At 41.1% G+C, this 12,498-nt stretch overlaps 1 protein-coding gene across 1 annotated transcript; it reads left to right on the top strand.

Annotated features, from left to right (window-relative positions):
• Window positions 1-976: 976 nt before the first annotated feature.
• Window positions 977-11,922, top strand: LOC105090027 (transmembrane and coiled-coil domain-containing protein 5B). The gene is made up of 11 exons (XM_010981218.1): window positions 977-1,011; window positions 1,698-1,847; window positions 2,150-2,267; window positions 2,580-2,630; window positions 3,198-3,266; window positions 4,737-4,793; window positions 5,285-5,344; window positions 5,893-5,957; window positions 10,274-10,349; window positions 10,599-10,642; window positions 11,724-11,922. The coding sequence occupies exons 1-11, from the start codon at window positions 977-979 to the stop codon at window positions 11,920-11,922; spliced, it is 924 nt and encodes a 307-aa protein (XP_010979520.1).
• Window positions 11,923-12,498: the final 576 nt, after the last annotated feature.

The raw sequence follows: 12,498 nt of genomic DNA, 5'->3' as shown, positions 1-12,498 counted from the left end.
CCCACCCTGCTATAGATGACAGGTCCAGCTATATGTGGAGAATTCAATCATTAAGGAAATACCTTTTCAGAAAGTTCTGACATTCAGTTGGAAACCTCAGTGGAAGCAGAAGAGATCTCTGTCGGGAAGAGAAGGGTAAGCTCAGAGGGCATCGTCATAGGCTGGGACGCCTTGTGTGTGAAGAGAGTAGAAAGAAAAGGAAAACACAGGGAGAGCTATGAAAGGAGAAGAAGGTGGAAGGAATTAGAAAGGTAATTAAAACAAAATAACTTAAAGAAAAGAGAAGGAAGAAAAGATGGAAGGTAAAGGGAGATTTGGTGTTCTACTTTTCTTAGATTAGTTTCAGTCCTAAACTTTAATTTTGGAGCAATGGAGTGATACCATCCCTGAGAGCCCAATGTTTGTTTTCTTCTTTTCAATAGTTATATCCTGTTGTCCATGCTGCTGTTTCTGCTCCCATTTCAGGATCAACCCAGCCATAATGTCCAAAGTTGGGTAAAAAGTAGGATGGCTATAGACCAACAGAAATCAGCCAGTCAACTTTTTGATGCCCTCCAACTTTTCTACTGTTCTTTTCCCCTAAGTCTCCATGAAGGTCATGGTTAGAAATAAACTCTCTGTGTGTTTGCCAATAGACATAAGCTTGAGTCCTCTTAGCACTGTACCTGTGACCAGGCAAATGCAGGCAAAGAAGGGAAAGGGCAGCCAATGTGTGAAACACTGTGAAAACAAAAAGATTTCTGTACTCCAGTGGGATTCGTTTATGAGATTCATTTATGAAATACGATCTGGCTTACTGAAATTCAGCAAAGTATAGCAATTGATCCTGGAATACAAGAGGGTCTAGGAGGCAAAGGTTTCTTCTTGGCTCTGTCTTGCCTGGTCAAAACATTTCTCTTGAGCCAATGATTATGTTGGATACTAGGGGCTTCGTTTCCATAACACCTGTTTGTATTAACAATTTAGGAGACCTACCATGGGAGAATCTGGACAGGACCCACTGGATGATGTGTGAGTAATGAGAATGAGGAACTAGGGTGGGAAGTGACTATAGCAATCCAGTAAGGAAGAAAACCTTCACTGTGCAAGACACCATGCCCTCCAGGCCAGAAGCCTTCCTAGGGAGGAAGGAGCTTGGTGTTCATTCTTTGGAATTCACCATACCATAAGTGGGGTTTTCCAAGATAACTAATGTCCCCAAAAGCAAATTAGTCTTATTTGGGGGAAAAAATCCGTCACTATCCCTGCCCCCACCCAGCCCATGTGCCTACCTGACTAGGGTGGAAGGTACTCAACATAACAAACTTCTTAGGAAACTGTTACAGAAGGAGATTGAAGACATTCCTCTCCCTTACAGGTATTTAAATGCTTTATAGGTGTGGCTTGGATTCCACATATTCTGTACAAAATTTTTGAAAACACAAGTTAGAGCATAATTATTCATATGAAAAAAATATTTTATTGCCTCATAAAACATTTGTATTTTAATGGGCTCCATTTATAATATTTAAAATGAAAATGTGATTTGACTCTAGGAATTTACTTTACGCAAAACCCTGTAGAAATCAATTTATCATGGAAAATGATAATGGAGGGCTGGTTAGGCAAAGTTACAACAGAAGATGGGGAAATGAATGAGATGATAGCTCGTATGTTTTCCTGTCCTGAGTTTAGTAATGAAGATAATTTTCCTGCAGGCAGGAGATGATGGAAATACCAAAATTAGAAGCCACAAAACAGAACCTCGACTACCTGAACTCAGACCTTGAAAAGGACCTGCAGAGACTGGATAAGGCAAATCTGGTTCTTCTCAGAAAAATTCAAGAAAAAGAAGAAACAGTTCAGAGGTCAGGCTTTGTAGTTGGTCGGGGAAGGACTTCTCGTCTGAACGCCCCTTGGGATCAAGAGAGGGTTGGGGAAAGGTTAACTTTTTTGTCCTTGAATCTGGGTGATTTAAATTCTGAAGCATAAACGGTGGTGCCCTCATAGAGTTTTATGTGCAGATTTTTGCACTAGATTTCCACATTACATTGACATTTTATTGCCACCGCATTGGGAAGTCTACCCAGACTTTGGCAGTAGCTTCCCAAGCTGGGGCCCTGGCAGCTTCCTTAGGACTGAGCCACACCTACCTGACTCTGTTTTTCAGTCTGGAAAGGGAGGTTTTCCTGTCAGTTGGAAAAGCCAGAGAGAGGGAGGAGCTGATCCACATCCTATCTGAGAAGGAAGAAGCCCTAAGGGGTCTGGAAGTAGAGACAGCAAAGCTGGTAAGGAGGCATCTGGAAAAGGATGGTCTGATGTGTTCTGCTCATGGTCTGCGGCTCTCTTTCCCAGGGGACCATCAGCGAAGTCATTGCCTTGTCTGTAGAAATCACAGCTGTGTAAGAGGGTGCTTTGGGAATGATGCACCCTGTAACAGGGTGAAGCCTGGGCTCTGGTCCCAGGTCACCTGTGTGGGGCCAGAGTGCCCTTTTCCCACTGGTGCCCCTCATCCCAAATGGAATTTCAGTGGCGTGGGGAGAGGGGGAGGGTATGAGAGCAGAGTGGGGTTTGTTGCCTTTACCTCTTTCTTTCCTCAGGAAAAAAAGAAGGAGATGCTGAACAGGAACGTGGTAGAGGTTCAAAAGGAGGTAATGTGTGCCCTGGGTTTTCAAGGGTAAGTCCCAGGATAAGTCTACCCTTGAAAGGAGGCTCATTCCTTAGGAATCCCAATAGAGTCAGCGTCTTTCTGAACTCTCCAGTCAGAAAGACAGGAGAAGGGGCAACCTACAAAATGCGTGTGCTCCCTCCTGACCCCGCCTCCCAAATCTCTTAGAACAGACTCTGATTAACTGATACCATCCTTTGTCCTCTGGGGATTACAGATCTGTGGTGGGAAGGCCAAAGAACTGTGGAGGGAGAGATTTGTTCCTTCCTCCCCCAACTTCTCTGCCCCACTTCCTCTTCCCTCCCTCCCTCCCTTCCTCACCTCCCTGTGCCATGGTTTTCATGCACTATGGAAACAAAAAGGTCTGTCCAGCCAGCAGGGAGTCAGGCAGCTTCCACAAGGAGAAGGAGGTAGTTTTCTATCAAGCTTCTATTTGGAATCTGAACTAATTAACCATCCTTCTGCGGTCCTGAGATCGTCAAGCCTGCCTTTATTCCATGTTTCATGTGTATGCTTCACTCAGTGTACAATCTGGGGCATGGTATTTCAGATTTCAAGAAGATTCAAGAATGTTGGCCTTGATAAAGAAACCCTAAAGCAGATGTTGGCAGAATTGAAGGTGAGTAGAAACACAAGGCTAGAGATTCTCTGGGAGATGTGTCAGTTCTAAGTTTTGGGAGGCATGAGTCTCAAGGACTCTCCCAGGCTACGTCCGTCTGTGAGCTTCTAGGGGTGAGCCCATGTCCTTTGTTTCCTCTGCTTCACTCTCTGACTTGGGCAGTATTCACAGCATTGTCAGTCACACTGGTGGCAGAGATGACTACGACAGAACCTAAGTGGAGGCGCTGCTCCAGAGACCTCACCATCCACCAGTCACAGAACACCCATCGGGACCTGCCCTCAAGGAGTTTATGGTTTATTTTCATTTTTTGTATTTATTTATTTAATTGAAGTATAGTCAGTTACAATGTGTCAATTTTTGGTGTACAGCACAATGTTTCAGTCATACATACACATACATATATTCCTTTTCATATTCTATTCCATTACTAGAGTAACTACGCTTAGAACTATAGTTACTGTACAAGATATTAAATACAGTTTCCTGTGCTATATAGTTGTTTATCTATTTTGTATATAGTAGTTAGTATTTGCAAATCTCAAACTCCCAATTTATCCCTTCCTACCTCCTTTACCCCCTGGTAACCATATGTTTGTTTTCTATATCTGTGAATCTGTTTCTGTTTTGTAAATGAGTTCATTTGTGTAAGAAATTTATGATTTAAACACACAAATACAGATAGTCAAGAAGGAAGGACTACTAACTTTCACAATGATAGAGGGATGTATCAATAATCTTATCTGATTTTCCAACCCATGGCTTACAAGCCAAGGATGTTTTATTTTTCAATGTATTTTATCCTTTTCTTCTACTAGAAGGTAAACTCAATGAGGGCATGAATTTTTGTCTGTCATTTACTCCTATTTCCCCAGTGCCCAGAACAGTGGCCGGCACGTAGTAGTAGCCCAGTAAATAGTTGTTGAAGGAATGAATGAATTGGATGTGCAGTTGAGGGCAGAAATCCTATGGAGAAACTCTCTGCAGCTTAATGTGGCGAACATGGCAATTTGGCTGAGCCCACCATGCCAGAGCCCTACTGTGCTGTTTCCCTCCAGAAAAGAGGCTGGAGGTTTCTCTTTTGCTCCGTGATTCAGGTGGAATGTTGAGCATGCCCTGTGGAATACAAGAGGGAGAAAGGGGCCGGGAGTTTTGGTCAGCTGGACTGGAGGAAGGAGGATGTTTAAGCCCACAGACTGGGCAGTCAGACAACCAAGGTGTCAATGTCACCTCTGCTACTGTGTGATTTTTAAACCAGTTATGCACTTAACCTCCCCTTGCCTTTGTCTCACCTATAAAATGGGACTAAAACTAATAGTGCCCACCCCAGATTGTCATAGTCCGTCCTCACTCTAGAATAGCTGTTATTATCGTGCTCATTGCTGGTCTGGAGGGAGGGTGACCATTACCCATTTGCCTTCCACAAAAGCATGCTATTAATTTTCTGCTGTCACTTGCCATCTTCCGTAGGTGAGACTACAACAGTCAACAGAGTCCTGTGCAAATCAAGAGAAGGAACTAGTCAAGGTAGAGGCAGTGTCTTCCCCACTGAGGGTCTGTGCAGGACCCATTTCCATTTGTAAATGGAAGGAAACCCCTGAGATCTTAGAAACAGGACAGCTCAAGGCATGGGCAGGGGAGGAGCAGGAACATCTGGCAGATGAATTTCTGCAGATAAAGGGAAAGAAAGCTTATATTAAAAATACTGGTCTTACAATTTCTTAAACACCCCTCCACCTCAAATACTCAGGTACTTTTCGTTGAAGCCCAAACCTCAATGCCCTGAAACATCTCCTGATGTTTCACCCCAGAGGCATAGGAGAAGCTGGGCAAACAACTTCCTTTGCTCAAAATTAGACCCTGCCCATGAATGATGAGATCACTGCTTTGTGATGTGGTGGCTTTCCCTAGTAAGAAGTTGCTAGGCAACCAGCCAAATGTCCAAGGTGCCAGTTGGGAGAGCCGAGGCTTGGTTGTGATTTAATCCATGAGATTTGTTAATTTTCTTTTCTTTCTAGGTAGAGAGTGACTACCAATCTGTGTATCAGCTCTGCGAAGACCAGGCGCACTACATAAAGGTACACTGCCTCTGGGGGAAAGTCAGAGTAGAGGAGGAACTTCTCCAAGGTCTCTTGGGTCCTCATAAGGCTAAAATCTGACACTGGGGAAAATGCCTTTTATACAACAACAACAACAAAACAGATGTATGTTGAGGGTTTACTCTGTGCTGGGCACTGTCACACATGGTATTCTTAAGCACTCAACACACAGTATTTTTCTCAATCAGTTTGTCCAGTAACTCTTTGGTGATGATATTGTTATAATCGAGAGGACACAGGTTTAAAGGAGTTTGGTAACATGCTCTGAAAACATAGTAAGTGTGAGAGCTGGGAATTAAATACAAGCAGGATCCAAAGAGAGAACTCTTTTTTCCCCCCACGTATGTCCATCTGGTCACTAATATCTCCTAACTTTTATTAGAACATCTTCCTGCTTGTGTGTGGACATTCATGCATGCACCATTTGGAATATTAGGAGTTAGGAGACTGTTTCATCAATGACGTGGTAATGAAATATGCAGAAATTCTTGATTATGATAAATACTCTTTTTTTTTTCCATGAGAAGAAATACCAGGAAATTCTGAGGCAGATGGAAAAGGAAAAGGAGGTGCTGCTTCTTGAAAAAGAAGTGTAAGTTTGAGAAAATGACTCTGTTGATAGACTGCAGTGAGAGTCCCCAGGAGGTTTTTGAAGGGGAGGGTATTCCTCAGACCTGTTTGTGTCGCTATAAATGGCTCCCAACAAGTTACCCCTGCAACTTCTGCTCCATGTTCTAGACTGAAAAATCATCCACATTCAAGCTTCTCTCTTGCCTTTCTCAGCAATTGGTGCTTAAAATATGTCGTCTTTTATGTTCTTTTCATGTGTCCTTAGCTGAGTGTTATTCTTGAAAATCGATGGTGCTGACCATCTTCCCAGGATGTGGTAAACCCAGCACACTGGCTGGGGGCCCCCTTAATTCCCGTATATGTATATTCTGTATCCATGGACTTGTATCACTTATGATTTGACACACTTTCCTTTGTTTATACTTGTAAATTGTGTTATGTATTATATTATGTAATATACATAGACTGCACAACTCTTAACTGGTATGTTAATACTACTCAGCTTAAGATATAGAACATTTTGAGTACCCCAAACATCTCCCTTGGGCCTCTTGTCAGTGAATATTCCTTGCAAAGGTAACCACAATTCTGACTTTTATCATTTTTTATTGGTTTTGTCTGATCTTGAACTTCATGTAAATTCAATATGTACTCTCTTGTCTCTGGCTTTTATAGAGATTCCTCCATGTTGCTGCATGCCCCGTAGTTCACCCCTTTCATAGCTGTATAGTATTCTGTTGAAGGAAGGAATGTGGCACAATTTATCTATTTTACCACTGATGAACATTTTTGTTATTTCCAGCTTGGGGCTAATCAACTAAAGCTGCTATAAAACATTCTTGTGCATGTCTCTTGGTTATACACCAAAAGGTCACAGTGTGTGTGTGTGTGTGTGTGTGTGTGTGTGTGTGTGTGTGTGTATCTATCTATCTATCTATCTATCTATCTATCTATCTATCTATCTATCTTTGGCTTTACTAGACAAAGCCAAATAATTTTCCAAAGTGGCTGTACTAGTATCTCTTTCCACAAAAATTTATACTAGGTTCTAATTATTCTACATGCTCATTTTCACTTGGTATTTACAGTCTTATTAGTTTTAACCACTCTGGCAGGAGTGTAGTGATACTCAGTTTTGATTTTAATAATGCATTTCATTACAGATTATTAATGATGTATAACCTTTTCTTTTCAAATTCTTATTGGAGATTTGGATGCACTCTTTTTGTGTCTTTTGCCTGTGTTTGGGAGATTGTCAGTCTTTTTCTTGTTGATTTATTGGAGTTTATTCTATTTTTTTTCATAAAGTTCTTTGATAGATATAGACATTATAGCCATTTCTATGGCTTTCCTTTTTTACTCTCTTAATGGAATCCTTTGATAGACAATTTTTTAACTTTAAGGAAATCTGATCCATCAATTTTTTTTCTTTTATTTTTGTGCAGTGCTTTCTTTAGGTCATAAAACTATTCTCTCATGCTTTGCCTGAGAATATTTTGTTTGTTTACTTTTTATGCTTTTACATTCAACTGAAATTTGGTTTTTTCTATGGTGTGAGGTAGAGATCAAGATTCTTTTTCTTGTGTGTGTGGATAGCCAGTTGGCCCAGCACCGTTTATGTAAAAGACCATACATGGTCAGTGGTGCTTTGTTTTACAGCTCAGGTAACCATATATGTGTGAGTCTGTTTCTGAATAATTTATTCTGTGCCAATGGTCTGAGTTGCTATCCTTGTGCCGATACTACACTGTGTTTCAAGTACTGTATCTTTATAATTGGTCTTGACTTATCATCACTTAAGTTCTGCAACTTTCTGTTGTTCTTCAAGACTATCTTGGCTACTCTTGGCCCTTTGATTTTCCATATAAATTTTAAAATTAATTTTTCAATTTCTACTAAAAAAAGTGCTGAGACTTTGATTGGAATTACATGGAATCAACAGATAAATTTGGAGGTTAATTAATATCTTAACAACATTGAGTTTCCCAAGCCATGAACATCATTACCCCTCCGTGTATTTAGACCATCTTTAATTTCTCATAAAAATGTTTTGTAATGTTTGTTAGTGTGCTTGTGCACCTTTCATCAGATTTCATCAGATTAATTCCCAGGTGTATATTTTTGATGCTGTTGTAAATAAGACATTTGTTTTTTGATTTTCTAATTGATTACTGATCATATGTAGGGATGCAGTTGGTCTATAGATACAGTTGACCCTTGAACAACATAGGGGCTAGGGGAGCAAACCCCCTGCACAGCTGAAAATTCATTTACTACTATCGCTTCTTCAAACACAAAGGAATTGATAAATGACTCACCCAAGGGCAGGAAGCTGAAACAGCTTGGATGGAATCAGCACTCAAACCCTAGTTCTTTTGATTCCTCATATTGTGATCACTAATCGAACACAAACTTTTCCCGACATTTAAAAATCTGTACGATGAAAATACTATGTTTATTGAAAAAAAATCTGCTATAGTTCAAGCCCATGTTGTTCAAGGGTCAACTGTATTGAACTTGTATCCATCAACCTTGCTAAACTCACTTATTATAATAGTTTATTCATAAATTCTTTTAGATTCTCATCTGCAAGTAATGACAGTTGTATTTATTCCTTTTTTAATCTTTACATTTTTAATTCTTTTTCTTGCCTTTTTGCATTAACTAAGACTTTTACTACAACATTGACTAGAGGGGGTGGCAGTGGGCATCCTTGAGTTTTACTCAATTTAGGAGGAAAGTATTTAATATTTCACCATTAAGTAGTGTATGTGGGTTTCTTGTAGACATCCTTTATCAGATTAAGAAACTTCCCTTTTATTTTGAGTTTGCTGAGTTTTTTTATAAACAGGTATTCATTTTTATTAAATGATTTTTCTGTATGTATTGAAAGGATTGTGGGTCTATTTTTTTTTTTCCCTTGGAAATGTACCAGTGCTGCTTCATGTTTAACCGGTCTCAGACTCCAGCTTTTAGTCCCCAGCACTGCATCACTACTCCAGTCTTTGCTCAGCTCTTGAGGCATCTTCTGCTTTCTGGACTTTCTTGAAATCTTGAGCTATTCATGTAGAGCTTAGGAGCCAGCTATCGCCTTGATAGGGAAGTTCACACAGATACTTGAATTTATTTCTCTATGGCTCCTTCCTCCCTTGGACTTTCCCCCAATGGTCTTGAACTCCAACCTCTGTCTCAGCCAATTGGTGCTGCCACTTGCTTCCTGGACTCTATCCACTGGACCACAAATTGACAAGTGCCCTTGGGAAAAAGCCTGAATGAATGAGGAGCTCACTCCGTGTGCTTTACTTTGCTCAGGGTTTAGTATCCCCTCAGCTTCTGACTGCATTCTTCAATGCATTAAAACAGCTGTTTTATGTATTTTGTTCAGTTTTTATCGTTGCTTGTAGAGTCGGACTAGTCTGACACAAGCAGTTCCATCACAGCCAGAACCTGGAGTTTGTGCCCCTTCTTCCTTTCCTCCTCTATTTAATGTTTACAAAAAGATATTCCCATGGAAAGGCTAATAAGCTTTCACTGGATCTGACCCTCTGACAGGGAACAGCTCTAAATTCTGGACAACAAAACAAATGAATCAACGTTCAGAAGGCACTGGAGAATAAACAAAACCATGCAGATTCTGGAGGGGAGTTGACACTCGGAAGAAGGGAATAGCAGGGGGTGATTTCCCCATTTTTATCACTTTTAGCCTGAGGGCAAGCTAAACTTGGTGTGTGAGGGTGAAGGAAATCACCTAGAGAAAACTTAGTCTCTCTGGGCTGGAAAACAGGACAGAGTTTGGGGTAGTCAAACTGCTGGATAAAAAATAGATGGAGAGTCTCAAATTTTGTCTACACTCTGCCCAAATCACAGGCTGACTTCCAAAACCATGCATGCTCAGGGCAGTCTATGAACAGCCCGGACTGAGGTTTGAACTGCCACCAAGAGACAGACTTTCTGCACTGTGAATCCAACATCAGGATTGTCTCAGTTACTCTTCACTGTCTTTTCTCTTGAAAATGGACCACATTTTCCTGTTTCTTTGTATGTTGACCAATTGTGAATTTTGAACACTGAGCATTGCAAATGGTATCAAGAATCTAAGAAATACGGTGAAAAAGAATATGAAAATGAATATATGTCTATCCATGTATGACGGAAGCATTGTGCTGTACACCAGAAATTGACACAACATTGTAAACTGACTATACTTCAATAACAAAAGTTTCAATGAAAAAAAAAATCTAGGAAAAAAAATCATAGATGTTGCATGACTTAGAAAAGCACCTTTCATCAGCCCCACAGATTGTTATTTAATTCTTGGATCTGATCTTTTTCACCCAGATTCAAAGCCCAGAACTACTCTTCCCAAATAGTGAAACCTGGGTCAATTCTGGTGGAGACCATCCAAAGCAACATGGTAAGTCTCCCTTTTCTCAAATTGAAGTTTTCCTCCATCTCTTCCTCCCTTTGCTTCTCTCTTCCTGTCCCCCTGCCCCTCCCCTTCTAGTCAATACCCCTAGAGTTAGGAAATAATGAGGCTCAGTACCTTGCTTCACACCATGGCAGAGCCAGTGACTCCTGAGTCTAAGCTTTTAGCCACCCTACTATACTGCCCCTTTGTGAGCACATAGACAGGCACACCTATGGCTTTTATTGCTTCCCGCAGGAGAAGACCATCATTAAGAAACAGAAGAGAATCTTTTGGTACAGGTAAGTGCTAGAATCTTATTTTTTTCCCCTTATCTAGGTCTTTTTCACTCTATAGAAGTAAGTAACTTGATAAGAGCATACGGACTAAGGATAAACACATCTACCAACCAGAAGGTATCACGCAGCCCCAGATTTCTCCCAACCCTTCCTTCTTTTCTCAAAACCAGAGTTATACAGAACTTGGTGGCTGGATAAAGTGGCTATTTTTGAGAATTTCACGGTGACACCTGCAGGCTGCATTTCACTTTCAATTTGCATTCTTACAACTAATAGTATTTTCTATTTTTCAGACCCTGAATCTGATAATCTGCTAAACTCTTTGCTGGAAAGAGAGTTCAGGGTGCATTAATTCTCTTAGTTCATTTACTGCAGGCTGTAAAATTTTAGGAAAAAAAAACTGTTTAAGTTGTGCCTTTTCTTTTTTAATTTTTGAAATAAGGCGACTAACTCTGAAATGCTCCATGTGGCACTTTGACAAAAAGCTTCCATTTATGACATTTCAATATAGTTAAAGACTGAAGGCCTCAGGCCAGGTTTCAGGGTGGAATTTTCTTAGGTGCACACAAGAAAAAAACAAACACACACACAATCTGTTATTGTTTGAGTTGGTTTCTTTTGGCACTTGATGTTTAGGAAAAAATAACCCTATCAATTTATGTGGCCAGAAATGGCCCAGACTTATTTCAAATTCTAGAACTGCTTGCTACAGCGGATCTGAAGAAGGTCAGTGATCATGAGACTCACAAGTGTGACAGTCCTGGACATTTTCTGACAACCCCCACAAAGCCCTGCAGATAATGCCTGGAAAGCCCTATCCTTTTGTATCTCCACCTTTCCTGTGTGGACATCTATTCTGTTGGAGGGCTTAAATGTCAGGAGGGCTGTATGCAGTTCCTCACCGGCACATCAGTCCTTTTCTGTTATTGCCTGTCCCCTACCCTCACCCTTTGGGTCTCCATTCCCCACTTCCTCATCGGGCTGGCCTGAAGAAAGCTATTCACCAGTCACAATGTGAGGTTCACCTCCTACTGCTGGATGCTGGGCTCTTCCCCCCTTGCTAACCATGACTGTCTCTCTGCAGGCATTTCAAGTATCTCGTCTTCATGGTTATGATCTTCATTAGGCTGCTGGGTTACATGCTTTTCTACCTGCAATACATAAACCCAGACCTCCTTGTGGATGCCCTGCCCATGGTAATGAGCAGAGATGCCTTGAAGAGGCTGAGGGACGTCTTATTTCCCTTCCTCACTCTAGAGGTGGAAGAAGTTCTACCACATTAGTCTGGAGTGACCTGGGGGCGTCACACTGCACCTGAGTGGAAAGGGGGGCAGGGCTGTGGCTCCAAGCAGGGGAAGGGCCACAAAGGCAGTGGGAGCTGACTCAGAGCGGCTGCTTTGATGTCTGACTGCTTCATTTCATTCTCTCCCCTTGCTTTCCCTCCAGAGTGTCTCTATTTCAAATAAAAAATATGTTTGACCATAGTTCACCGTGTTGGTCTGTGAATTTGGTCTTTGTGTCCTTTAGGGAAGATAATATGTTACCTGTACCAAAAGATTCTCTTCTGTTTCTTAATGATGGTCTTCTGCAAGCAATAAAAACTCTTTTCTTTTATATTATGCTGTGTCTTACAGGAGTAGGATATCCTGAAAAGCTGAACTTTTAGATGTACACAGATGGTTACTTGTTCTCAATTGAGAAGAAAATTACCCTAGAATTCAAGTGCTGTAATAAATTCAAATCCTAATTCAAATGTCTTCTCTGATCCCTCGCAGCCTGAAACAGCCCCAGTTGCCTTCTTCCAAATGCTGCCTGTGCCTTCTCTGGGCTTCCCATACTGCTCTGACCACTTCTACCTT

This window comes from Camelus dromedarius, chromosome 5 (assembly GCF_036321535.1).
Source record: "Camelus dromedarius isolate mCamDro1 chromosome 5, mCamDro1.pat, whole genome shotgun sequence".
NCBI lineage: Eukaryota > Metazoa > Chordata > Mammalia > Artiodactyla > Camelidae > Camelus > Camelus dromedarius.
The sequence above is the reverse complement of the archived record's forward strand: the minus strand, read 5'-3'. Positions and strand labels throughout refer to the sequence as shown.